The sequence below is a fragment of the Mesoplodon mirus genome, assembly GCF_964341445.2.
Source record: "Mesoplodon mirus genome assembly, chromosome: 7".
In the NCBI taxonomy this organism is placed as follows: domain Eukaryota; kingdom Metazoa; phylum Chordata; class Mammalia; order Artiodactyla; family Ziphiidae; genus Mesoplodon; species Mesoplodon mirus.
This window is the reverse complement of record NC_138983.1, coordinates 17577482-17603200: the sequence shown is the minus strand read 5'-3', so window position 1 is coordinate 17603200 and position 25719 is coordinate 17577482. Positions and strand designations below refer to the sequence as shown.

At 42.1% G+C, this 25719-nt stretch overlaps 1 protein-coding gene across 1 annotated transcript; it reads left to right on the top strand.

The window, feature by feature from the left end:
• Positions 1-24262: 24262 nt before the first annotated feature.
• Positions 24263-25471, top strand: LOC309808763 (E3 ubiquitin-protein ligase RNF113A-like; the record flags this gene model as incomplete). Its single annotated transcript, XM_082629355.1, has 1 exon — positions 24263-25471. One exon carries the CDS (start codon positions 24263-24265, stop codon positions 25469-25471), a length of 1209 nt encoding a protein of 402 aa, XP_082485481.1.
• Between the last annotated feature and the right edge of the window lie 248 nt (positions 25472-25719).

Below are 25719 nucleotides of genomic sequence, written 5' to 3'. Positions count from 1 at the left end.
CTAGTGAGAATAGCTGCTGTACATTGATATACCAATCAAAAGTAAGATTTAGTTGTTAGGAATGGTAATCACTGCTATGGGGGAAACCTAGAAGTGATGCGATACAAAATGACCCAGGGCAGGAAGTGTGGAAGGAATTTCAGCTCAGGTGGTCAGGGAAGGCCTTTCCCATAAAGTAACACTTGAGATTCCATGAAGAGCTGGGATAAAGGAATTCAAGGCAGAGGGAACAGAAAACACAAACTCCCTGAGGTAAGAAAGAGTTCAGCACTCTCTAGAGCTCAAGGGCGGTGGTCCAGGGGGAGAGAAAGAGAAGTCGGCAGAGAAGTGCATTCATTTACTGCAGGGTCTTGAGGCTCGGGGAAGGGCTTTGCATTTTATTTTTAGTACAATGGAAGGTACCAGCAGATTTAAACAGGAGAATGACACGATCTGATCTACATGTTAAGAAAATTACTCTGGCTGCTGGGTGGAGAATGAAAGGAAGGGCAAGACTTGATGTGACAGAGCAGTAAGGGGGCTGTTGCAGGTAGATGACGGCTCATGCTTTGTCCTTGGCTGGTTACAAAGGCAAAAAAGAAAACTAGAGATAACTTCATTTCATTCTGATATATATTATTATGATGTTTTAAAATAAATCACTTGAAAATCTGAGTTCTTCATTACAGTAACAAAATGAATCATACTGATTAGGACATACAAGCCTGCTGTGACATAATGACTGCCAAAAAGTTGCTCTGGAGAAATTTACCCTGGTGGGGCAGGCCGAGAAGAGACCTAGGAAGCCTGAGGTTTACACACATGCACTTTTGGTCCTGTAGGTATGACTGCTTTGCCGGCCTCTCCTAGCCTGTTACTGGATTTGTCATCTCCTGCCACCACACATAGCCTGGGGCCTGACCCCAGCAATGCCACTGGATCAGAGCAGAGTCCATGGCTCCCGGGTTAGTTAGCACCCTGACTCCACTGTCAGAACTCTCAAATGATCAATATTTCCCAACAGTGGCCATTGCAGGATGCTCACTGGTGACCCACTATCTGGGAACTCAGTCACATTGAGACAGAGGTAGGGGTGGACAGTGTTTCACCATCAAAACTGTTTGCTTCCTAAGATTGCCCAATCCAGCCATTCTCAACTTCATGGCACAGCTGTAATCACTGGTAGCCTTTTAAAAACTAAGCTTGCAGAGATAAGAATCTCTGTGTGTAGAGTTCAGAGACCATTAGGCTTTTAAATCTCTCCAAGGGATGCTAATGGCAGCCAGGGTTGAGAACCACAGGCCCTAACCCAGCTGTCTTACTTGCCACAGCTTACTTTGTTTAGGACCCTGTGGGACCTCCTGCTTCCCAATTCACACTATGTTGGGCTTTGACAAAGGAATACACACCTTCCAGCAGACTAAGAGCTTTTGTTTAATTGGTGCTTACCAGATTCCCGGCAAGGTCATCAATACGTTGCCAATGTTCCTTCATTTTACCCTCATAACCACCCTCTGAAATAACAGTATCAAGAGAGGCTGAGAAAACTCTGGCTCCAAAAAGTTATGTAAGATACCCAAGGTCCCAAGGCTAATAGGAGACAGGTCAGGGTCTACACCCAGGTCTTATGATTCCACAGCGCATGTTCTTCATCGCTAAGCAGTTGTAACACTGTCCCTTAGAAAAACCAAGGTTTCAACCCCAGTCCTGCCCTTTACAAGCTGCGTGACTTGGGGTGAGTTATTTAACTTCTCTGAATCCCAGGTCCCTCTCTGTAAAGAGTCTTTTGCCCACCCCAGCTCTCCCCTCCCCCATACTTTTTCCACTAAGAGTTATTAGATCTCAAAAGCATTGCATCTCTCTGCTACCTGCCTTGGCCATCTTACAATGGGACAATTCAAATCTTAGCCAGAGACCCTCAGCACCTAGCATAGATTTTGGACCAAAGTAAGCAGTCAATGTCCATTGAATTGAACAGTATGGCCTCCCAGTGGGATATGTCACATAATTTGGGAATTTGGGTTGGGCTCTGGTATTCAGCCAACACCCCCCTCCCCTGACAAGAGCCACGTTGACCCTTATTGATCTCTCCTATTAGGCGACTGAGGGCACTCAGTGGAAAACTGCAAAGGGCAAGTAGTCTGTGTGACCCCAGTGACTCATTTAAGAGGACTGCCTATATTTGCATAACTTTGCATATGTTATGCATCAATCTATGATATACTTATTCAAGGCAAAGGAGTTGCAGATGCACAATACCAAAGATAAGCGTGATTTCCCATAACATGCAATGCAAGTATTTGTTAGAAAACCATGCAATTCTACAGCCCTCCTCCCCATCACAACCAAAGTTGGGAAGTCCATACTATCAAAAGATGACCCTTGTCAGCGTGAGAAGGAGGGGAAGCCAAGGTCAGAGTTGAAGATCAAAAATCAAGAAACTTAATCAGCATCCTGTGTCCCTACTCCTACTCTTTTACACTATGAAACCTGAAGGCTAGAGGAGAAGATACAGGGCTCACTTTTGCACTCCAAACCCCTTGCAAAGTACCAATATTATATTTGCAGTTTGAGGATCCTTGAATTAAAGAAAATCAACCATCCCTTCAATCCCAGAAAGGATTTTTCTTTAAAAGATCTTTGTGAAATGGCAAGTGCTTAATATAATAATAATAATAATTTCATAGTATTGATTATTGCCTTTGTTCATATATTCATTCAACAAATATTCGTTGAGCATGCACTGAGTACCCTATCCTCTTCACTGTGCTACTGGAGTTACAGGGGAGAATATGAGGAGATCCTTATTGATACAGAACTTACAATCCAAAGAGACAAAAAGCAACAATACACCACATGAACTTGAGCAGCTTCATTCATTAAACCTCAGTTACTTCATCTGAAAAATGGAGAATAAAATGTCAATTTTCCATGGTTGTTGTAATAGAATATAACAGTCTCAGTGTGGTTTCTAACACATAGTAGGTACTCAATGAATGACAGTCATCATCAGAATTATTATTGTTATAAGGGAATATCATGAAGGTACTATGGAATCACAGAGGAGGGTATACCTAACTCTGGCAACTATTCGGTGGGGGAATAAAGGCATCATGTCACCAAGTCAGCACCATACTTCAGAGTTTTACAACATCACTGCTTATGTACCACTTAGCAACTCCCAAATGCCTATTAACTTGTCATTTGGACACCTCATCTCAGAGCTCTGTGTCTCTTTCAGTCCACAGTGACATCTGACATCTAGCTCTTCACTTTCCTGATGGACCTGAGGGGTCTGATGAGGAGAAAAATAGAGAGAAATTGAGGGCATGTAACCATTAAAATTAATTACTCACAAACATTAGAACACAGACACCCACTGCAGTCATGAAATACTGATAAAGATTTGCTGAAAGCCATTTATATTAAATTACTTTTATAATAACATTTAACTTTTAAGCATTAAGTATTTAGTGTTCCTCCTTGTCATTTGTAAATAAGCTTGCAGCTGTTTCATAGCTGGAGGAATCTATGCCCATCCTGTCTTGAGGGCCTACAGGGCTGAACATCAGACCAGCAGCTTTTTTTTTTTTTTTTTTTTTTTTTTTGCATACACGGGCCTCTCGCTGTTGTGGCCTCTCCCGTTGCGGGGCATAGGCTCTGGACGCGCAGGCTCAGCGGCCATGGCTCACAGGCCCAGCCGCTCCACGGCATGTGGGATCCTCCTGGACCGGGGCATGAACCCGTGTCCCCTGCATCTGCAGGCAGACTCTCAACCACTGCGCCACCAGGGAAGCCCAGACCAGCAGCTTTGAGAGTTGAGACCAGCAGATGTCAGTGACTCAACATCAGCCAACTCTCATTCATTCAGCAAAAACTTACAGAAACCCCTGTTGTTCCAGATAGCCACTTATAAAAATATACAAAGCATGATCCCTGAACTCAAAAACTAGCAAGATAGATACAAAAATTCAATAATTACAAAGTGTTGCCTTCATTTCCTCCACTTTCAATGCCAAAAAAGTTACTTACGTTCATAGGAGAATTGAGATTTGGCAGGGCAGAGGGTGCCTGTTTGAAGCAAGAGGATTAGCATGGGCGAAGACAGGGAGGTGAGAAAGAGCAAGATGCATTTCAAAAGCTACTAAGTAATTTTGTTGGCAATGAGACAGGAGGATACCCATCCCTTGCCATGTATACAGGCTTTGTTTCCATCTGCAAATCCCTTTGAACCACTCCCAACCTGTATTTGGAACAGCCCTGCTGGGTCCTCTTGAATTTTTAAGATAATGGCATTGGCATTCTGTATTATGTGGATAACCTAATAAATGTAAAAATAGACCCAAAATGTGGGCTTCTCTGGTGGCGCAGTGGTTGAGAGTCCGCCTGTCGATGCAGGGGACACGGGTTCGTGCCCCGGTCCGGGAAGATCCCACATGCCGTGGAGTGGCTAGGCCCGTGAGCCATGGCTGCTGAGCCTGAGCATCTAGAGCCCATGCTCCACAACAGGAGAGGCCACAACAGTGAGAGGCCCGCGTACCACAAAAAAAAAAAAAAAAAAAAAAAATAGAGCCAAAATGTATGATGGTTAAACATAAAAGAAGTTTACATGCTGTTTACATAACAGTATAGGGAGGTAAATGGATCGTTGGGTGGGGATGGGGAGGTGGGTTAAGGTTCTGCTGCACACAGTCATTCAGGGAACTACGCTGACAAAGACTGCCTTCTTTCACAGGTAGGTTCCATCACCCCCAAAGAAAATCTTCATGGCAACTAGCCACTAGGAGAAGAGAACTTGGAAATGATGCACATTACTTGTGCTCATCTTCCATTGGTCAGAACTCAGTCACATGGGTGCATCTGCCTGCAAGGGAGGTTGGGAAATGTAGTCTACCAGTGTGCTCAAGAAGGGAGGTTGGGAAATGTAGTCTACCAGTGTGCTCAAGAAGAGAGGAATACAGGTCAAGATGGCAGATTAGGAGGATGTGGAATTCACGTCTCCACACAACTAGGGCACCTACCAGGCACCAGTGGGGGACCATGGACACCTAAGGGGACGGCAGGAACCCCCAGAAACTGGGTAGGACATGGGGCATGGTGGGGAGTGAAGGGGGAGGAGAAGTGAAGGCAGGACAGGACTGGCATCACTGAGGGGCAGCTGGGGGAAGGGGAGGGATCCCAAGCCCGAAGGGGGAAATTGGGGAACCATTGGGAGGGCAGAGGATCAAAAGGGAGCATTGCCAGGTTTCCCCTCCCCCTTGGACCCCCAGAAACCTGTTGAGATCCCGGGCCTGAACCTCTGCCCACCTAGGCCCTCTCCAGCCACGTGGGTCCTGAGGGAGTGGGAGGAAGGGAAGGTGGAGCAAAAGTAAAGACCGGACCTCTGGGACCGGCATCCCTGAGGGGTGAGTGGGGGAGGGAAGGAGTTCCTACACCCAGTGGGACCCACCCATGGTTAGGGGTCCAGCAGTGACGGGGGAGACCCTGGGGGAAGATGGTGGGAGAGGGACACAAAGGAATGGAAGGGAACAGGGCAAGTGCTTTCCCTGTCCACTTAGGCACTGAGAAGCCTGTTGGGCTCCCAGGCCTAATCCTCTGCCCTCAGAGCCTCCCTCCTGCAGCGCAGAACCCAAGCCCCACCCCTACACCCCCACCCAGGGCCCTACATCTACACTCAGAGAACCCCTCCAATGAGCTGAGCCTAAACCCCACCCACAAACCCTCACTCAGGGCCCTACCTCCAAACTCTGGAATCCCTCTCCAAAGGCCCTCCTTTCCACATGTGCCTCTCCCCTTCTGCGCAGGTCCTAAGCAGAGGCCCTGCCACACACTTGAATGTCACCCCACCTAGGCCCCACCCCATGCTCAAACATTACCCCATCACCCCCCTAGGTCCTGCCCCACCCTAAACCCCACCCCTGCCTAAGTGCCATCCCCACCTAAACTCCACCCCCATAGCCAAGACATCTTTTTTTCTTTTTTACTCCTTTAGATTGGGGTTCTGTTTTACCTTGTTGATTCATTGTTGTTGATTCTTTTATACTTTTATTTTGCCTAAGAAACGTTTTATTTTTCTATTTCTATTTTATTCTTTATACTTTGTTATTGTTCTCTTCTTTTGGCTTGTTCTACGCCCCCCCCCCCCTTTTTTTTCTGTTGTGGTTTTATTTTACCTTGTTGCAGTTGTTTCAATTAGAGTTTTATTTTTCCTAATATATTTTATCTTTCTAATTTTATTTTGTTTTTTTATTCTTTGATATTTTACTACTCCTTTATTTCTTTCTTTCTCTTTCTTTTTTTTTAACCACGCCACAAAGTTTCCGAGATCTTGGTTCCCAGGCCAGAGGTCAGGCCTGAGCTCCTGTGGGGGGAACTCCGAGTACAAACCACTGGACTAACAGAGAACCTCAGATCCCAGGGAATATTAATCAGAGTGAGGCCTCCTGGAGGTCCTCATCTCAGCACCAAGACCTGACTCTATCCAACTGCCTGAACACTCCAGTGCTGGACATCTCAGGCCAAACAACCAGTAAGGCAGGAAAACAGCACCACCCATCAAAAAGAGAAAAAAAAAATTGAAACGACAAAAAAATAGGTTACAAACAAAAGACCAAGGTAAAAACCTACAAGACCAAATAAATGAAGATGAAATAGGCAACCTACGTGAAAACGAATTCAGAGTAATGGTAGTAAAAATGATCCAAAATCTCAGAAACAGAATGGAGAAAATACAAGAAACATTTAACAAGGACCCAGAGAACTAAAGAGCAAACAAACAGTGATGAAAAACACAATAACTGAAATTAAAAATACTCTAGGAAGGAATCAATAGCAGAATAACTGATTCAGAAGAACAGATAAATGACCTGTAAGATAAAATGGTGGAAATAACTACCACAGAGCAGAATAAAGAAAAAACAATAAAAAGAATTGAGGGCAGTCTCAGAGACCTCGGGGACAACATTAAATGCACCAACATTCGAATTATAGGGGTCCCAGAAGAAGAAGAGAAAAAGAAAGGGTCTGAGAAAATATTTAAAGAGATTACAGTCAAAAACTTGCTTAACATGGGAAAGGAAAGAGTCAGTCAACTCCAGGAAGCACAGAGAGTACCATACATGATAAACCCAAAGAGAAACACACTGAGACACATATTAATGAAACTATAAAAAATTAAATACAAATAAAAAATATAAAAGGCAGCAAGAGAAAAGAAACAAATAACATAAAAGGGGGGTCTTCCCTGGTGGCGCAGTGCTTGAGAGTCCACCTGCCAATGCAAGGGACACGGATTTGTGCCCCGGACCAGGAGGATCCCACATGCCGTGGAGCGGCTAGGCCCGTGAGCCATGGCCACTGAGCCTGTGCATCCGGAGCCTGTGCTCCACAATGGGAGAGGCCACAACAGTGAGAGGCCCACATACCACAAAAAATAAATAAATAAATAAAATAAAAAACAAAAGGGAATCCCCATGAGGATAACAGCTGATTTTTCAGCAGAAACTCTGCAAGCCAGAAGGGAGTGGCAGGACATATTGAAAGTGAAGAAAGGGGAAAGCCTACAACAAAGATTACTCTACCCAGCAAGGATCTCATTCAGATCTGATGGAGAAATTAAAACTTTACAGACAAGCAAAAGCTAAGAGAATTCAACACCACCAAACCAGCTTTACAACAAATGCTAAAGGAACTTCTCTAGGCGGGAAACACAAGAGAAAGAAAAGACCTACAAAAACAAACCCAAAACAGTAATGAAAATTGTAATAGAAACATACATATTGATAATTACCTTCAATGTAAATGGATTAAATGCTCCAACCAAAAGACATCGACTGGCTGAATGGATACAAAAACAAGACCTGTACATATGCTGTCTACAAGAGACCAACTTCACAGCTAGGGACACATACAGACTGAAAGTGAAGGGATGGAAAAATATATTCCATGCAAATGGAAATCAAAAGAAAGCTATAGTAGAAGTCCTCATATCAGAAAAAATAGACTCTAAAATAAAGACTATTACAAGAGAAAAAGAGGACACTACATAATGATCAAGCGGTCAATCTAAGAAGAAGATATAAAAATTGTAAACATTTATGCACCCAACAAAGGAGCACCTCAGTACATAAGGCAAAGGCTAACAGCCATAAAAGGGGAAATCAACAGCAACACAATAAGAGTAGGGGACTTTAACACCCCACTTTCATCAATGGACGATCATCCAAGATGAAAATAAATAAGGAAACACAAGTTTTAAATGACACATTAAACATGATGGACTTAATTGATATTTATAGGACATTCCATCCAAAAACAACAGAATACACTTTCTTCTCAAGTACTCATGGAACATTCTCTGGGATAGACCATATTTTGGGTCACAAATCAAGTTTTGATAAATGTAAGAAAATTGACATCATATCAAGTATATTTTACAACTACAACACTATGAGACTAGTTATCAATTACAGGAAAAAAACTGTAAAAATACAAACACATGGAGGCTAAACAATATGCTACTAAATAACCAAGAGATCACTGAAGAAATCCAAGAGTAAATCAAAAAATACCTACAAACAAATGACAATGAAAACACAACAACCCAAAACCTATGGGATGAAGCAAAAGCAGTTCTAAGAGGGAAGTTTAGAGCAATAAAATCCTACCTCAGAAAACAAGAAAAATCTGAAATAAACAACCTAACATTACACCTAAAGCAATTAGAGAAAGAAGAAGAAAAAAACCCCAAAGTTAGCAAAAAGATATCATAAAGATCAGATCAGACATAAATGGAAAAGAAATGAAGGAAACAATAACAAAGATCAATAAAACTAAAAGCTGTTTCTTTGAGAAGATAAACAAAATTGATAAACCATTAGCCAGACTCATCAAGAAAAAAAAGGGAGAAGACTCAAATCAACAGAATTACAAATGAAAAAGGAGAAGTAACAACTGACACTACAGAAATACAAAGGATCCTGAGAGATTACTACAAGCAACTATAAGCCAATAAAATGGACAACCTGGAAGAAGTGGACAAATTCTTAGAAATGCACAACCTTCCCAGACTGAACCAGGAAGAAATAGAAAATATAAACAGACCAAACACAAGCACTGAAATTGAAACAGTGATTAAAAATCTTCCAACAAACAAAAGCCCAGGACCAGATGGCTTCACAGGCGAATTCTATCAAACATTTACAGAAGTGCAAACACCTATCCTTCTCAAACTCTTCCAAAATATAGCGGAGGGAGGAACACTCCCAAACTCATTCTAAAAGGCCACCATCACCCTGATACCAAAACCAGACAAAGATATCAAAAAATAAGAAAGCTACAGGCCAATATCTCGGATGATCATAGATGCAAAAATCCTCAATGAAATACTAGCAAACAGAATCCAACAGCACATTAAAAGGATCATACACCATGATCAAGTGAGGCTTATCGCAGGAATGCAAGGATTCTTCAATATACGCAAATCAATCAATGTGATAAACCATATTAACAAACTGAAGGAGAAAAACCATATGATCATCTCAACAGATGAAGAGAAAGCTTTTGACACAATTCAACAGCCATTTATGATAAAAAACTCTTCAGAAAGTAGGCATAGAGAGAATCTACCTCAACATAATAAAGGCCATATATGACAAACCCACAGCCAGCATCATTCTCAATGTTGAAAAAGAGAAACCATTTCCTGTAAGATCAAGAACAAGACACAGTTGCCCACTCTGACCACTATTATTCAACATAGTTTGGGAAGTTTTAGCCACAGAAATCAGAGAAGAAAAAGAAATAAAAGGGATCCAAACTGGAAAAGAAGAGGTAAAACTGTCACTGTTTGCATATGACATGATACTATACATAGAGAATCCTAAAGATGCTACCAGAAAACTACTAGAGCTAATCAATGAATTGGTAGAGTAGCAGGATACAAAATTAATGCACAGAAATCTCTTGCATTCCTATACACTAATGATGAAAAATCTGAAAGAGAAATCATGAAAACACTCCCATTTACCATTGCAACAAAAAGAATAAAATACCTAGGAATAAACCTACCTAAGGAGACAAAAGAACTGTATGCAGAAAACTATAAGACACTGATGAAAGAAATTAAAGATGATACAAACAGATGGAGAAATATACCATATTCTTGGATTGGAAGAATAAACATTGTGAAAATGACTCTACTACCCAAAGCAATCTACAGATTCAATGCAATCCCTATCAAACTACCACTGGCATTTTTCACAGAACTAGAACAAAAAATTTCACAATTTTTATGGAAACACAAAAGATCCTGAATAGCCAAAGCAATCTTGAGAAAGAAAAACGGAGCTGGAGGAATCAGGCTCCTGGACTTCAGACTATACTACAAAGCTACAGTAATCAAGACAGTATGGTACTGGCACAAAAACAGAAATATAGATCAATGGAACAGGAAAGAAAGCCCAGAGCACCTATGCACCTATGGTCACCTTATCTTTGATAAAGGAGGCAAGAGTATACAATGAAGGTAAGACTGCCTCTTCAATCAGTGGTGCTGGGACAACTGGACAGTTACATGTAAAAGAATATAATGAGAACACTCCCTAACACCATGCACGAAAACAGCTCAAAATGGATGAAAGACCTAAATGTAAGGCCAGACACTATAAAAATCTTAGAGCAAACATAGACCACATCCTAGAGAAATGGAAATAAAAACAAAAGTAAACAAATGGGACCTAATGAAACTTAAAAGCTTTTGCACAGCAAAGGAAACCATAAACAAGATGAAAAGACAACCCTCAGAATGCAAGAAAATATTTGCAAATGAAGCAACTGACAAAGGATTAATCTCCAAAATATACAAGCAGCTCATGCAGCTCAATATCAAACAAAAAAAACAACCCAATCCAAAAATGGGCAGAAGACCTAAATAGACTTTTCTCCAAAGAAGCTATACAGACTGCCAAGAAACACAAGAAAGGATGCTCAATGTCACTAATCATTAGAGAAATGCAAGTCAAAACTACAATGAGGTATTACTTCACACCAGTCAGAATGGCCATCATCAAAATATCTACAAACAATAAATGCTGGAGAGGGTGTGGAGAAAAGGAAACCCTCTTGCACTGTTGGTGGGAATGTAAATTGCTACAGCCACTATGGAGAAAAGTATGGAGGTTCCTTACAAATCTAAAAATAGAACTACCATACGACCCAGCAATCCCACTACTGGGCATATACCCTGAGAAAACCATAATTCAAAAAGGGTCATGTACCACGATGTTCATTGCAGCTCTATTTACAATAGCCAGGACATGGAAGCAACCTAAGTGTCCATCGACAGATGAATGTATAAAGATGTGGCACATATATACAATGGAATATTATTCAGCCTTAAAAAGAAACAAACTTGAGTTATTTGTAGTGAGGTGGATGGACCTAGAGTCTGTCATACAGAGTGAAGTAAGTCAGAAAGAGAAAAACAAATACCGTACACTAACACATATCTGTGGAATCTAAAAAAAAAAAAAAATGATTCTGAAGAACCTAGGGGCAGGACAGGAATAAAGACACAGACATAGAGAATGGACTTGAGGACACGGGGAGAGGGAAGGGTAAACTGGGACGAAGTGAGAAAGGAACACTGACATATATACACTACCAAATGAAAAATAGATAGCTAGTAGGAAGCAGCTGCATAGCACTGGATAATCAGCTGGGTGCTTTGCAACCACATAGAGGGGTGGGATAAGGAAGGTGGGAGGGAGACGCAAGAGGGAGGGGATATGAGGATATATGTATGCATATAGCTGATTCACTTTGTTATATAGCAGAAACTAACACAACCTTATAAAGCAATTATACTCAAATAAAGATGTTAAAGGAAAAAAGAAAAGAAAAACAAATATATTGTATTTTTTTAAAGAGCATTCATGAAACACTCAGCCTATCATGGGCAATAGCAAACTTAAAGCAGCAAGGGCAAGAACACAGGTAGACCTGATCAACCCTGGCACTTTCTCCGAGCCTCAGGTTTCTTGTTCCCAAAACAGAGATAAACACTGACATACAATTATACAAACTAATGTGTATAAAATACTTATCACAGTGCCTGGCACACAGTAGGTGCTCAGCAAATGTGGCAGAGCTGGTAGTAATTTGCAGTTTGTCACTATTCGTGGGTAAGAGATTATCATATGCTGTATGGAAAACAAGTAAGTGCCAGGTTCTAGCCAGTGGGAGGGAATTTAGCCATCAATTCAGTTCACGCTCTCCACCACCTCAGTACTTGCTCCTGGTGGGCCCCACTCCTCCTGCCTGGGAACTCTGAGCCGTCGATAACAGATGAAACTTCCAGTCCCTACCCTGAGAGTGCTCCTGTTCAGCCTTTAACTGCAGCCCAGACAAATCACTGGGATCGTTCTGCCGGTCACCGCATAGAAAATCCCAACCCTCGTACGCTGATGACCTTGTACCCGCCCCCGGGTGCCCAAATATGCGCTGACTGGAAGGAGGTCTGATTGCGCAGCAAGTCCATTTGTTCCTTGCTTTAGAGTGATCAATCATTTACTCACGTTTCAGTGAAATGGCCTGAAACGGGTAAGGAAAAAAGAACCCAGAGCTTGGGCACAGGAGATGAGAGGCAGTCTCAGCAATGGCACTGAGCAGGCAGCCAAGTCAAGAACAGCAAAGCCTCAGGGGCTCTGGGCTTCTCAGCCAGGAGTCGAGGGGCTGCCACGTGCTTCAGCCTCAGCAGGGATCTGCTGCTCCAGTTCCTGCTAAGATTCAGCTGCAGTCACTCACTGCCCCTGTACTTAAAGCCTTTTCAGTTCAAGCTCATTCCTGGAGTCCCTCCCTCAGCTTCTGGAGCAGCAGCCCTGAGAGCTCGTTTCAGGCAGCTCTTCTTCAGCAACCACCAATAAATATGTACCCCAAAACTTTCACCCATTCAGATTCTCTGACCCAACAATTCTACCTTCAGTAATCCATCCTAATGAAATAATCCTGAATATGAAAATAGCCTCATACACAAAGATGCTCACCAGCAATACTATGACAAAACAGCAGAAATGACCTATGTAATTGGTTGGAATATCATCACCCGTCCAACAGTAAGAAAGTTGTTTAAATTAGAGGATGAAACATCAAGACATTGAAATACATGTTTATCATGAATTTATGATAAAGGAAAGTGAGCAGACAATTATGTTGAGAAAGGAGTAAGAAACAATAGTAGTATGAGTACAGTTCTGTAAAAAAATTAATAAATAAATAAGCAGAACCATGGTTATACAAGATATTATCATAGGGTGAAGCTGGGTGAAAAGTACACAGAAACTATAACCATTTTTGCAACTTCTGGTAAGTCTTAAAACTATTTCAAAACTAAAATTATGTCTCAAAGAAAGAGAAGCAATTGTGCATGAGGAGGCAGCATAGAATAATGACTAATAGCACACACTTTAGAAAACTAAGTATAGGGGATCAGTTATGGAAGGGAGTTTAAATCTAATCTGCTTTTTCCATTTAATCTCTGCTCATAACAAAGCTCCCTTAAGAATTCTTTCTGACACTCCCCCCCTCCTTGCTTCTGACCATCCTATCCCTGGAGGCTTTTTAGCACAGTAGTCCAGAAACCACAGCTGACACATGAAGTTGATCTCTCGTAACTGTAATCATCAGAACAGTAGTAACATTTATTCATCATTTTACCACTGTGGACCAAGCACTGTGCTACATGTTTTACGATGATGGGTCCTCACCATGACTTTCAAAGGCAAGTATTAATAATTCCGTTTTATAGATGAGAAAATAAGACTGAGAGGTCAATGACTTGTCCAGCTTATCACAGCTGATGAGTAACCCAGGCAGAATTTAAAACAGAGCCATTCAAATCCCAGGCTCCTTCCTACACAAAGTATTTATCAATTATTTAATTTTTTTTAAAGTTTCTTTATCTAATGTAACAGCAAATGCCTCTTTAGGGCTTCAGTTGCTCATCTGTCAAATTGAGCTATTGGACTGAATAAGGGCTCAATCTGAGACACAAGGATTCCCAAGTAACTTCAGCTTGCTCTCTCCCGGAGACATTTCCCCCACCCGGCAATCTTCTCCAAGTTCAGTGATACCCAATCGCTCAGAGAGCTTTGAATCCCACGGCTGGGACCCAGAACTTCTGATTTCCCTAGGCTGGGATGAGCTTAACCATCGGTGTTGCAGCCAGGACTGAGAACCACTCTCCTGACATGTTGACCTTCCTCCTTCTCCAATTCTTATCCTATCCCATGACGCCCACAATTCCCCTGGTCTGCCTTTCCAAATCATGCTTCTCACTGGAACCAGAATGATCTTTCTGAAACAGATATGGCACAGCACTCCCTGTTTATACAACTTCACTAGCTCCCCAGAGATTACCAGGTAGAGTCCTTAAGATTCTCATGGGACCATTCCCAACCTGGCCCCAGACCACCCTTCCAACATCTTCTGCAGCCACTCCAAACCAGCACCCCCCCACACACTGAACACTTGATATTTCCCAGTGTACTATGCGCCACCACACCACTCAGCCCAGCTCACCCTGTTTCCCCTTATTGAGAAGGCCCTCCCAACCCCCCATACCTACTCTACCTGTTCAGTCAGCCTTCAGATCCATTGCCCCTGTCCTGCCCTGCTTTCGCCTTCACACCTCCCTGCATCTTCCAAGGATTCTTTCCTCATTCCCTCAGGCAGAGCTTAGAATTCTGCCGTCCATGTTCTTATGTGTCTCATAGGCAGCTATTAAAGCCCAGACCATGCTGAATTATTAAGAGTACCAGTTTTGCTCACTTCTCCTCTGAGACTGTGAGTTCCTTGAAAGCAGTGCCATGCTCACTGCTGCACCCCTACAGTAGAGTATGAGTCTAAAATACCCCGTCAGTATTTGTTGAATAATGATTGAATGAATGAATGGACAGAATCAAAAAACAAGCAAACGCTGTGCTCAGGTTTCACCGAGAAAGATCCACACAGCTTCTTCCTCAGCCCAGCAAGGTCTCCTGGCTGACAGCCACTTGCACTGAAATCAAATAGGGCAGAGCAGCAGCGAGAAGTGAAGAAAAAGTAGCCAAAGCCAGGACTTCTCCTCATGGCTGAAATCAGCGTTCTTACACCGGCAGCCCATATGCTAAACAAGTCCACAGAAGCACTTTGTTTGACTCAGAAAGTGTTTTAAAAATTGGGAAATTTCACCCAAAATCCAGCTCTACACTTACTCCTAGACTATCAGAGAATCAGACAACCCTCAACCTGCATTTCCACCAGGCTACAACGACTGGGGCTGGGTAGCTGCTGAGAAAGCCATAGTCCCTACCCGTCTCTATTGTCTTCACCCAGCTCACCACTCTGGATGTTTCCTGCCTGCCCCCCCCCCCGCCCCAGGCATTTGAGTTTGCAACCACTGGTTTAAACAACCTGCTCAGTTTAAGGAGTTAAAATGCCTGTGTATGCTCACTCCAAGAACAAGAGAAAGGATCTTTTCAGCTCCATTTCTCTCCAGGCTAGGGAGTTTAATAAAACCCAGCAGACACTGCATGGATTTAGCCCTGAGAATGCCAGGGGCCAGGGCTGAGAAAGGAGACCAAGGTGGGGGAGGAGTGGGCCGTATGTGACACAAAGAGGCTATCTGGAAGTGTGACCCTCCGCTCCACTGGGCTGAGATAAGCTTCTCAGCGGGACTGTTTATGGGAGGTGAGGAAGGAGCTGGACACACATGGAGGAAACGGTCAGGCAGGAATTCCCAAGCAGGTCTGCTGGACTAGCAGCTTCTTGTGAAGCTTTAGCTCCACTCACTGGCTGGCTATAAATTGAGCTCCAGAAAATCAGCAAAGCTCAGCGAAGCTTTCAGGCAGCCCCAAGGCACTGCTTGGAAGAGAATCTTCAGTTCATGCTTTCACGGAGCCCTTTGATGGGAGTAACAACTTGTGTTAGGAAGAGGGTCCGCAAAAGAAGGGGGTTAATATCTCCCACTCCCAACCACGCCTCGCCAGCGGTCCAGGTCACACTTTGTCTCCTCATCATCTTTCTCCTGCTTTGAGACTCCACCATCTAGGCGAGAAGGCAGCTCACTTCTTTTAAGTACCCACTACTCTTAGGCTCACAGGCAGACCCACGTTTGAAGCTTATCTGATTTCAGATGGCCTTTTTTAGAAAAAAGCTATAAAATTATGAATATAAAGTAGACTCAGTGCCTTGAAAGGGCAAGTTCCTAGTTAATCCCCCTCTGGTCAGGGGTTTTCCTTATGCTATCTCAGAAAACAGAGGCTGGGCTCTTATTCACCTAGCTGGCAGAGAACCAGCTAGGAGAATAACCTCTCTTTGCCTCAGTTTTCTGAGAAATGGGATAACACTAGAGCTCACTCAAACTGTTGTTGGGAGGACTGAGGTAATACATGTACATGGTATTTGCTTAATAAATGTGAGCTATTACTGTTACCTCATTTATCCTCACAACAGCCCTGTAAAGCAACCATTATTCTCTCGATTTTATAGGTAAGAGTGGGAAATCTCCCTCCGCCCCACCTGCTGCAGACTGCACCCAAGCCTGTCTTTGCTGGGTGGGATTCCAGAGTTCCTGGACCTTCTTTTATCTCCTCTACTGCAAGCAGGACTGACTAACTGTCTTCTGCTCTGTGAGGGATGAGCTAGCTCACCTGAAAACCCAACCCAACCCTTCTGACAATAAGCTGTGACGTGTTCATAGGTGATAAGGTATAGCAGGTAACTAACTCCACTTTGGTAGACATTTCAGCAGGAGTCTTTCAAAAAGAAAGATTTACCCAAGAGATGGAATTTTCAGGGACCCAGGGATGGGTCCCTGAGAGGTACATGAATCAGAAAGGAAGCCATGGTAGCAGGGAAAACATCCACTTGAAGTCTGATGACCTGCTAACCTTGTGACCTGTTCAAATCAGTTTACTTCTCATTTGTAAAATAAGAAGAATAAAAATAACATAGGACTACTGTGTAGCACAAATGAGGCTAATGTATATGAAAACGCTTTGGTTGCAGTAACAATAAAAAATAAAAATAACTTTTAAATATTTATAATTGTTTTTATTTTTTTTAATAAAAAATAACTGTACCAGAGTTCCCTGGCAGTCCAGTGATTAGGACTCTGCACTTCCACTGCAGGGGGCGCAGGTTAGATCCCTGGTCAAGGAACTAAGATCCCATGTGCCGCACGGCGTGGCCAAAAAAATAAATAATAAATAACTACACCACTCAACAGTTTTCTGAGTAGTTACTTCATGCCAGACAATGCGTGCTTCATATACATTAAGATTCACATTTAATGTGCCCAACTGCTCTCTTAAATACTATTATTTTGTCCTTTTTCAGATAAGGAAACTGACTGAGGCTAGGGAGCCTTTGACCAATCTTAAGTAGAGGAGCCAGTAATAAGTTTTGTGTTTTAGAGAAATTACTCTGTGTGACTGAATTAGTAAATGAATAAACGAATGAACATTACCAAAGCCCATCTACCTAGGCTTTTCTTTTCTGCAAGTTAGGTGAATGTACTTTCCCACTCTCTCATATAATAATAAAAATAGGTAATTATATTACCTAATGGATAGTAGATTTTTACCACAAGAGGTATGTAAATCAATTAACATTTTTGAGGGATTTCTATGTGCTATATGCTTTAGATTTATCATCATGCAAGTCTCATTACCCCCATTTTATAGATGAGGAAACTGAGGCTAAGAGATGACAAGCAATTTACTTCAAACCACAAAGACATCAGTAAGGAGAAGTCTGTATTCGAACTCAGGTCTGTCTGACAACAAAGCCCATACTCTTGCCTCTACTCTATAGCCTACATTCTATGAATAAAAATATTTATTTTCTTTGAGGAAAGACTATCATTTTCAAAGAGAAGCCAATTTCATAAATAGTCTAGCCATGTTTCAATACATGAGTTTTCCAAAGAAAACCAACATATTTTAACATACACTATTACCTCAGCATCCATACTAATTAAAAAAAGAAACTTGTCCATCACGTAAAGTTTCTTACTTAGAAAATAAAGCATACCTCATTAATAAGTGGTACATATAAAAATAGTGGTTTTTTTCCATTGACAATGGTTAACTGTAATTTCTATTTCCAAACCTGTGGATATTTGTTTTGCAATGTTTCCCAAGGATTCTAAAATCTTTGAAGAATTCTAATAACTCCTTGATAAATGCTTTATTGCAATGTTAAAAAAAAAAGAAAATATAGCATAAATGATTCAAGTGAGGGTGCATCTGAACTGGAAAAATTACCCCAAAGGATACTGCTGAATGCTGACAGGACTGCAGCCTCTGAGACTTATCTAGCAAATGTTTGTTTTGATGCTCACATTTCTTAAAAGCATGTAATCAAGGAGAATAAAAATAAAACCTTATCCTCATTAGTAGGGGATAGTGGGAAAAGTCTTAAATCTGGAGACAAAAAAAAATGAGTTCAAGCTCTTAATTACTGGGTAATGTGGGTCAAGACAGTGATCTTTTTTTAAGTGAAGTATAGTTGATTTACAATAGTATGTTAATTTCAGGTGTACTGCATAGCAATTCAGTATTTTTGCAGATTATACTCCATTATAGGTTATTACAAGATAATGGCTATAATTCCCTGTGCTATTCAGTATAACCTTGTTGCTTATCTATTTTACACACTGTTTCTGTTAAACCTATACCCCTAATTTGTCTCTCGTTCCCTCTCCCATTTGGTAGCCACAAGTTTGTCTCCTATATCTCTGAGAGACAGTGATCTTTCTTGAATCTCAGTTTGCTCACATGTAAATTGGGAATAATAATACTTACATCACAGAAGGCAACGTGAAGGCTGTTTGAAAAGCATAACCCCCTATTCTATTCTATCCTCTTGTGTCTCCCTCCCTCCCGCCCTCCCTATCCCACCCTTCTAGGTGGTGACAAAGCACAGAGCTGATCTCCCTGTGCTATGCGGCTGCTTCCCACTAGCTATCTATTTTACGTTTGGTACTGTATATATGTCCATGCCACTCTCTCACTTTGTCACAGCTTACCCTTCCCCCTCCCCATATCCTTAAGTCCATTCTCTAGTAGGTCTGTGTCTTTATTCCCGTCTTACCCCTAGGTTCTTCATGACCTTTTTTTTTTTTTCTTAGATTCCATATATATGTGTTAGCATACGGTGGATGGACCTAAAGTCTGTCATACAGAGTGAAGTAAGTCAGAAAGGGAAGCAACTTTCTTTTGCAGGCACATTATTTGCAACCCTGCCAGTCACATATCAAAGTACGGAACAACCTAAGTGCCTTCCGTTTCCCTCCCAATATGCATGGGAGCTCACATTATGTCCTGGTGAGCTGTGAGCAAAAAGACGTAGAATATATCCCTAATTGCTATTTGCTTGGATTATTTTGAAAGTGGTCAGAGGGCTTTCTACTTTGCTGAGTGCTGTATGAAACACATCCAAATTTTCACTGAATGTTTAAATGTTTGGTCCACATTCAAGTGTTTGACAGCTAGTTGAGGTTTTTTCAAACCAAAAGGAGATAAAAGGCCCCTCACTTCCTGCTGAATACTGAGGAGGGAATTGTTTGACTAATTTAATACTGTCTAGGGTAAAGGAACTCAAATCTGGTCCAATTTAGAAAATATTCTGATTTTTAAATATTAGAATGATCAGTGTTTTGTTTGTTTTATATGGGGGCTGGGGAAGTAATGTGACTGGAGACTATATTCATTAAAATTATGCAAATAATAAATATCTGATCATATATATCACTTTGCAAGAGAATATTAAAATGGCACTTTTCCTATTGTCTGTTTGGACTGAAGCCTCCAAACTAAGAATAATAGATGTCAATTACACTCACACTGTAGAACAAGGGGCTAGGTTTGCAAAGATGATGGTCCAAAACAAGGCTTGCAATAGGCCCGATGAGGTTGATTGGCCAATTGAGGAGTGATTAGGAAAACTTTGGTGAATCCCAGGCAATTTCCAAGCGTGGGGGAGCTTCAGAAGAAGCATTTAGAGAGCTTGGCACTGGCCCCTGGGATCTGGGATAACACAGAGACAGTTATGGGAAACATGCCTGAAAAAGTCTAAAAGCGAGAGTTTGGTCAGCCTAATGGCAGAGTGGAGAGTAGTTGAGACTGTATGAAAAATGATTACACTCCTAGAGTTTAGTGACACAGTGAACCTGCCTCCTGCTGCAGGCTGCCTGCTGTCTCCACCAGCCCTGAGTCTCCTGGAAAAGGACCACTTGGGGGTGAAGGTAAGCCCAGCAGAAAGAAGCTGAATGTGAACTGGCAGAGGTCAGGGCTTGGAAGTAGAGGGGTAGGGGAGATCATTAACCTCCAGAAAGAGAAGCACTGTGGGCAACAAAGAAATTGCAGGTACATTACAGAAACCTCCCAGGAAAGGGATAACCTCATCCCTCCTCTACCTGCAACCCTGGAGGAGCCAGAGGTGGCACATTCAGCGGAAGAGAGGGAAGAGAAAAGCTATGTGGAGAAGCAGATGATCACATCCCTCCCTTAAAGCAGGTTTGAAGCCTGCCTTAGGCCTTGGCTAAGGTAATGAGAGAATTTTATAATTGGATGAAAATGTGGAGTTCTGATATTAGACTGAACCTTACATTTCATAACCTAAAAGAGACAGACGTTTATTCATTCTAAGAGGAATCAGAAAACTCATGCACCCTAGCCAAGATTTCATCCTGAATCTAGGAAAAAATGACTTAATGGAGCAAGTTTAACAGAAAGTGATAAGAAAGAATAAATTTGCTTTCTGCTTGTACCTCACTGAGTCCAGCTGCCAAAATACATTAGTTATAAATGTCTTGCTTTAAAAAAACAAAAATGAAATAAGACAATAACAAAATATTACTCTGAGGATAAAGCCCCAAATCCTCACATGGCATGTGTTTGTGTATCTGGCCCCTGCAAAGCTTTTGAATTTCACTTCATGCCACTCTCTACCACAGTAGCTCCAGCCACATGGCTTTCTCAAAATGCTTTAGAAATACAAGTAGCTTATCACCTCAGGTACACACTCTACCCTCAACCTTGGAATTGTTTGCCTCCTCTCATCTTCACCTCCCTAATTCCTCCTTGTTCTTAGAATGCTCTGGTTGTAAGCAACAGACACCAGCAGAAACTTAAGCAGGAAATGAATTTATTGGAAAGGTAGGAGGTAGCTCACACAATCAAAGACTATTAAAAAAATAATTACTTTGGGACTCCCCTGGTGGTGCAGTGGATAAGACCCCACGCTCCCCATGCAAGGGGCCTGGGTTTGATCCCTGATCAGGGAACTTGATCCCACATGCATGCCAAAACTAAGAGTTTGCATGCTGCAACTAAGGAGCTGGCGAGCTGCAACTAAGGAGCCCAAGAGCCGCAACTAAGGAGCCCGCATGCCGCAACTAAGACCTGGTGCAACCAAATAAATAAATTAATTTAAAAAATAATAATTACTTTAAAGACACAGCTGGAAAATAACAGAAGCCAAGGAAGCCTAAGCAATTAAGATGGTAGGAAATGATGGGCAGTCTATTCTGGAAAAGGGATCATCCTCAGCTTTTTGTTTTGTTTTGTTTTGCTGGAGAGTCACCCCTAGGTTGGGACATGTGCCCATCCCTAACTAGGGGAGGGCAGAGTGTTTGGGTACAATAAGGGAACAGAAATTTCTCCAAAGAAAATCAGGACACAATTTACACAATAAGGGTAGGCAGGCAACACAACTGAAATCCACTTCATTTAAGGACCATTCAATGTTTCTTCCCGCCAGTTAGTAGCCACAGACTCTTAAGCAGGCTATTTATAGTATCTGTGTCTCAGTTTATTAATCTTGAGATAGTATAAGTATCTGCCTCATAGATTAGTGGTGAAGATTAAATTAATGAATATATGTAACCCACTGAGCAAAGTGCTAGCACATAGTGTTAGCTAATATTATTTTTTAGAAAAATTTTCCATAACCTCTCTAGTCTCTGCCAGGTCAGTCCATTATATTCTCCCATCCCATCTTGTATTTCTCCTTTGAGTACTTATCATAAGCAAACTTGTAGAATTATTTCTGTAATTTTTACTTAAATGTGTGTATCCCACTAACCTCATAAGGGCAGAAGAAACATTTATCTTTTTCACCTTGTATTCTCAATGCGTAGTGCATAGAATAGTGTATTAGGCTGACTAATAGCTCCCAAAGATAACCAGGTCCTAATCCCTGGAAGCTGTGAACGTTACCTTAAATGGCAAAAGCAACTCCAAAGATGTGATTAAGTTAAGGATCTTGAGATGGGAAGATTATCCTGGATATATGGGTGGGGCCTAAATATAATCACAAATGTCCCTATAAGAGGAAGGCAAGGGGAGATTTGACTACAGAATATGAGAAGGCAATGTGACATCAAAAGCAAGAAGTTGGAATAATGCAAGGAAGAGCTCACAAGCCAAGGAATGCAGGCAGCTTTCAGAAGCTAGAAAAGACGAGGGAACACATTCTCTAGAGCTTCCAGAAGGAACCAGCCCTGCCAACACCTTGACTTTAGCCCAGTGAAACTGATTCTGGACTTCTGGCTTCCAGAAATATAAGAGAATACATTTATATTGCTTTAAGCCACCAAGTTTGTGGTAATTTGTTAGGGTAGCCATAGGAACTAACACTCAGGCACTCAAAAAATATTTATTGAAAAATAAATGAGACTTAGAAAATGAACAAAAAAAGTATCCATCAAAGCCAGCATAGAAGCTGATGTACAAGACTAATCTTCATGACAAACATAAGACTGAACAACTTATTTTGGTCCACACATCTAATATTTAATTATAGGTACATCAGTTAAATAATGAATATCCTTGTACTTGTCAAGGTTTTTAGTTGAAAATTGAAGACGTTATCATTGACTGGGAATGATAGGGGCCAGGAATTTATTCAAAGGGTAGCATATGTCTCAGACTCACCAGGATGATTGAAGAACCAGGTTCAAGGCCAGCCATGTACGGTGTGCATTGCAACACAGCAGCCCTGTTGAAGATCTGCAGCCAGAAGCAACATACAAAACATGCCACATCATTGGTCTGGGGAAGACACCATTGGCTCTTCTACCAAACACAGTATTGTATTACCAAGCACTGACTGCCACCATTATTGCTGCAGTTTCTGATCTTCCTGTAGCACTGCAGCCAGAGAGTTCCTCAAGAGTCCTAAATTGCAGTAAAGGCTAGGAAAGTAAGGACTGGGCATTTTCAGCTTCTGTAGTAGGAGGCATCTCAACGTCTCAACAAGATTCAGAATGGGAACAGGGAGATTCCCCAAACATAAGAAGAAATGGGTCAGATGATGGGTAACCATAAGAGAAAGATAAATACATACTACAGTCTCACATCCAAAGCTTACAGTGAACTGATTTTCGAGCATCAGACTTGAACATGAATTCACAGAACCAGAATGTGCAGTCATGCATCTAATGACCTCCTGTGTTCGATCACTTCTAAATTCAAATCAAAGCAGGTAACAGAATACAGAAGATATTGAGGTTAAATACATCAATCTCTAATTTGATCATTAAATGAAATGAAAGTGCCTTAAGGAATTTTTAAAGACTGATTTCCTTGGTCAGATCACCAAATGGCATGAAGAAATGCCTGGTTTAATCTATCACATTGTCCCATTAGATTTAATTAAAGCCGTATCAACTACCTGCCAAAAAAATAAGTAATACCTTATTTGGGGGAACCAAATAACTAGAGTTTGGGGTAAATATTAGATGTCATTATAATAAAGGGAGAATAAAAATCCCAGACCTTAGATTATCAGAGTCTACCACTTAAAATAGCCATACAACTAGTATTTTGCCTTCTTCTGTATCAGGCAATGTGCTAAGCACTGGGATTTTTTTTTTTTTTAATGATTAAGGAGGAATCCCTGAAAGAATTTATATTCTGCAGAGGAGTTAAGGAATAAAGACATGTAAATAAACTAATCATAATAATAATAAGTTGTAACAGGTGTTCTAACAGATGTGCTATGGGTTGAATTGAGCCCACCCACCCCCGCAAATTTATATGTTGAAGCCCTAGCTCCCATTACTTCCGAATGCGACCTGATTTGGGAATGGGATCATTGCTGATGTAATTAGTTAAGATGAGATCAAACTGGAGTAGGATGGGTCCCTAATTCAATATGACTGTTGTCCTGATATAAAGAACACCATGTGAAAAGACAGACAAACACACAGGGGTAAAGCCACGTGAACATTGGAGTTATGCTACCACAAGTCAAAGAACTACGGCCACTCGTGCTCCCGCAGTGTCCATGGACACTCCTTTTTCCGCAACCGATTTTGCACCCACTCGCGGCGGAGCGCACTACGTGCAGTGACGTGAAGAAGCCCCGCGCCACCCAGCAGGCCACGGCCGTTTGGGAGCCCGAGACTCTTAAAACGGTAGAGCAACTTTTTCCAGGAAAGATGACAGACCAGATGTGCACCTTTCTTTTCAAAAAGCCTGGGCGAAAAGGGGCTACAGGTCTCAGAAAGCGCCCGATATGCCACCAAGAGTCCGGAGACAACGGCAGCAGCAGTGACGAAGGCAGCACTGTGGTTAGCCGGGAAAGGAAGCGGGAGACCCACAATCCGATGATACAGAAGACCCCTGGCGGTGGTAAACAGAAGGCAACTTACGGCGACCAGAGTAGCCAGGAGGAGGAGAACGAGCCCGAGAGTCTCGGCGCGGTCTGTAAGTCCGCTCGCTCAGGGAAACCCGTGGGGCCAGAGGATATGGGTGCGACTGCTGTCTACGAGCTAGACACAGAGAAGGAGCGTGACGCACAAGCCATCTTTGAGCGCAGCCAGAAGATCCAGGAGGAGCTGAGGCACAAGGAAGATGACAAGATCTATCGGGGAATCAATAATTATCAGAAGTACATGAAGCCCAAGGATACATCTATGGGCAATGCTTCCTCCAAGATGGTGAGGAAAGGCCCCATCCAAGCTCCCGAGCATCTGCGTGCCACCGTGCGCTGGGATTACCAGCCCGACATTTGTAAGGACTACAAGGAAACTGGCTTTTGCGGCTTTGGAGACAGCTGCAAATTCCTCCATGACCGTTCAGATTACAAACATGGCTGGCAGATCGAACGTGAGCTTGACGAGGGTCGCTATGGTGTCCATGAGGATGAAAACTATGAAGTGAGAAGCAATGAGGAGGAAATACCGTTCAAGTGTTTCATCTGTCACCAGACCTTCCAAAACCCAGTTGTCACCAAGTGCAGGCATTATTTCTGCGAGAGCTGTGCGCTGCAGCATTTCTGCACCACCCCGCGCTGCTACGTCTGTGACCAGCAGACCAATGGCATCTTCAATCCAGCGAAAGAATTGACTGCTAAACTAAAGAAGCACAGAGCTGCAGAAGAGGGTGGTGTTTCTGATTTCCCAGAAGACCCCGATGAGGGTCCAATTCCCATTACTACTTAATTTTCCCATTATTCTCAAATCTCAAAATAAATGTTGTTTTGCTGGGGGGGAAACAAGTCCTTCCTTAGTGCCTTCAGAGAGGGCATGGCCTTGTCAGCACCTTAATCTGTCTTCCTGCCTACAGAACTGTGAGATAATAAATTTCTATTGTTCTGGGCCACTCAGTTGTTGGTATTTTGTTATGACAGTCCTGAATCCACTGAAGTTGCAGCATAGAATATCAATATACAAAAATCAGTCACATTTTT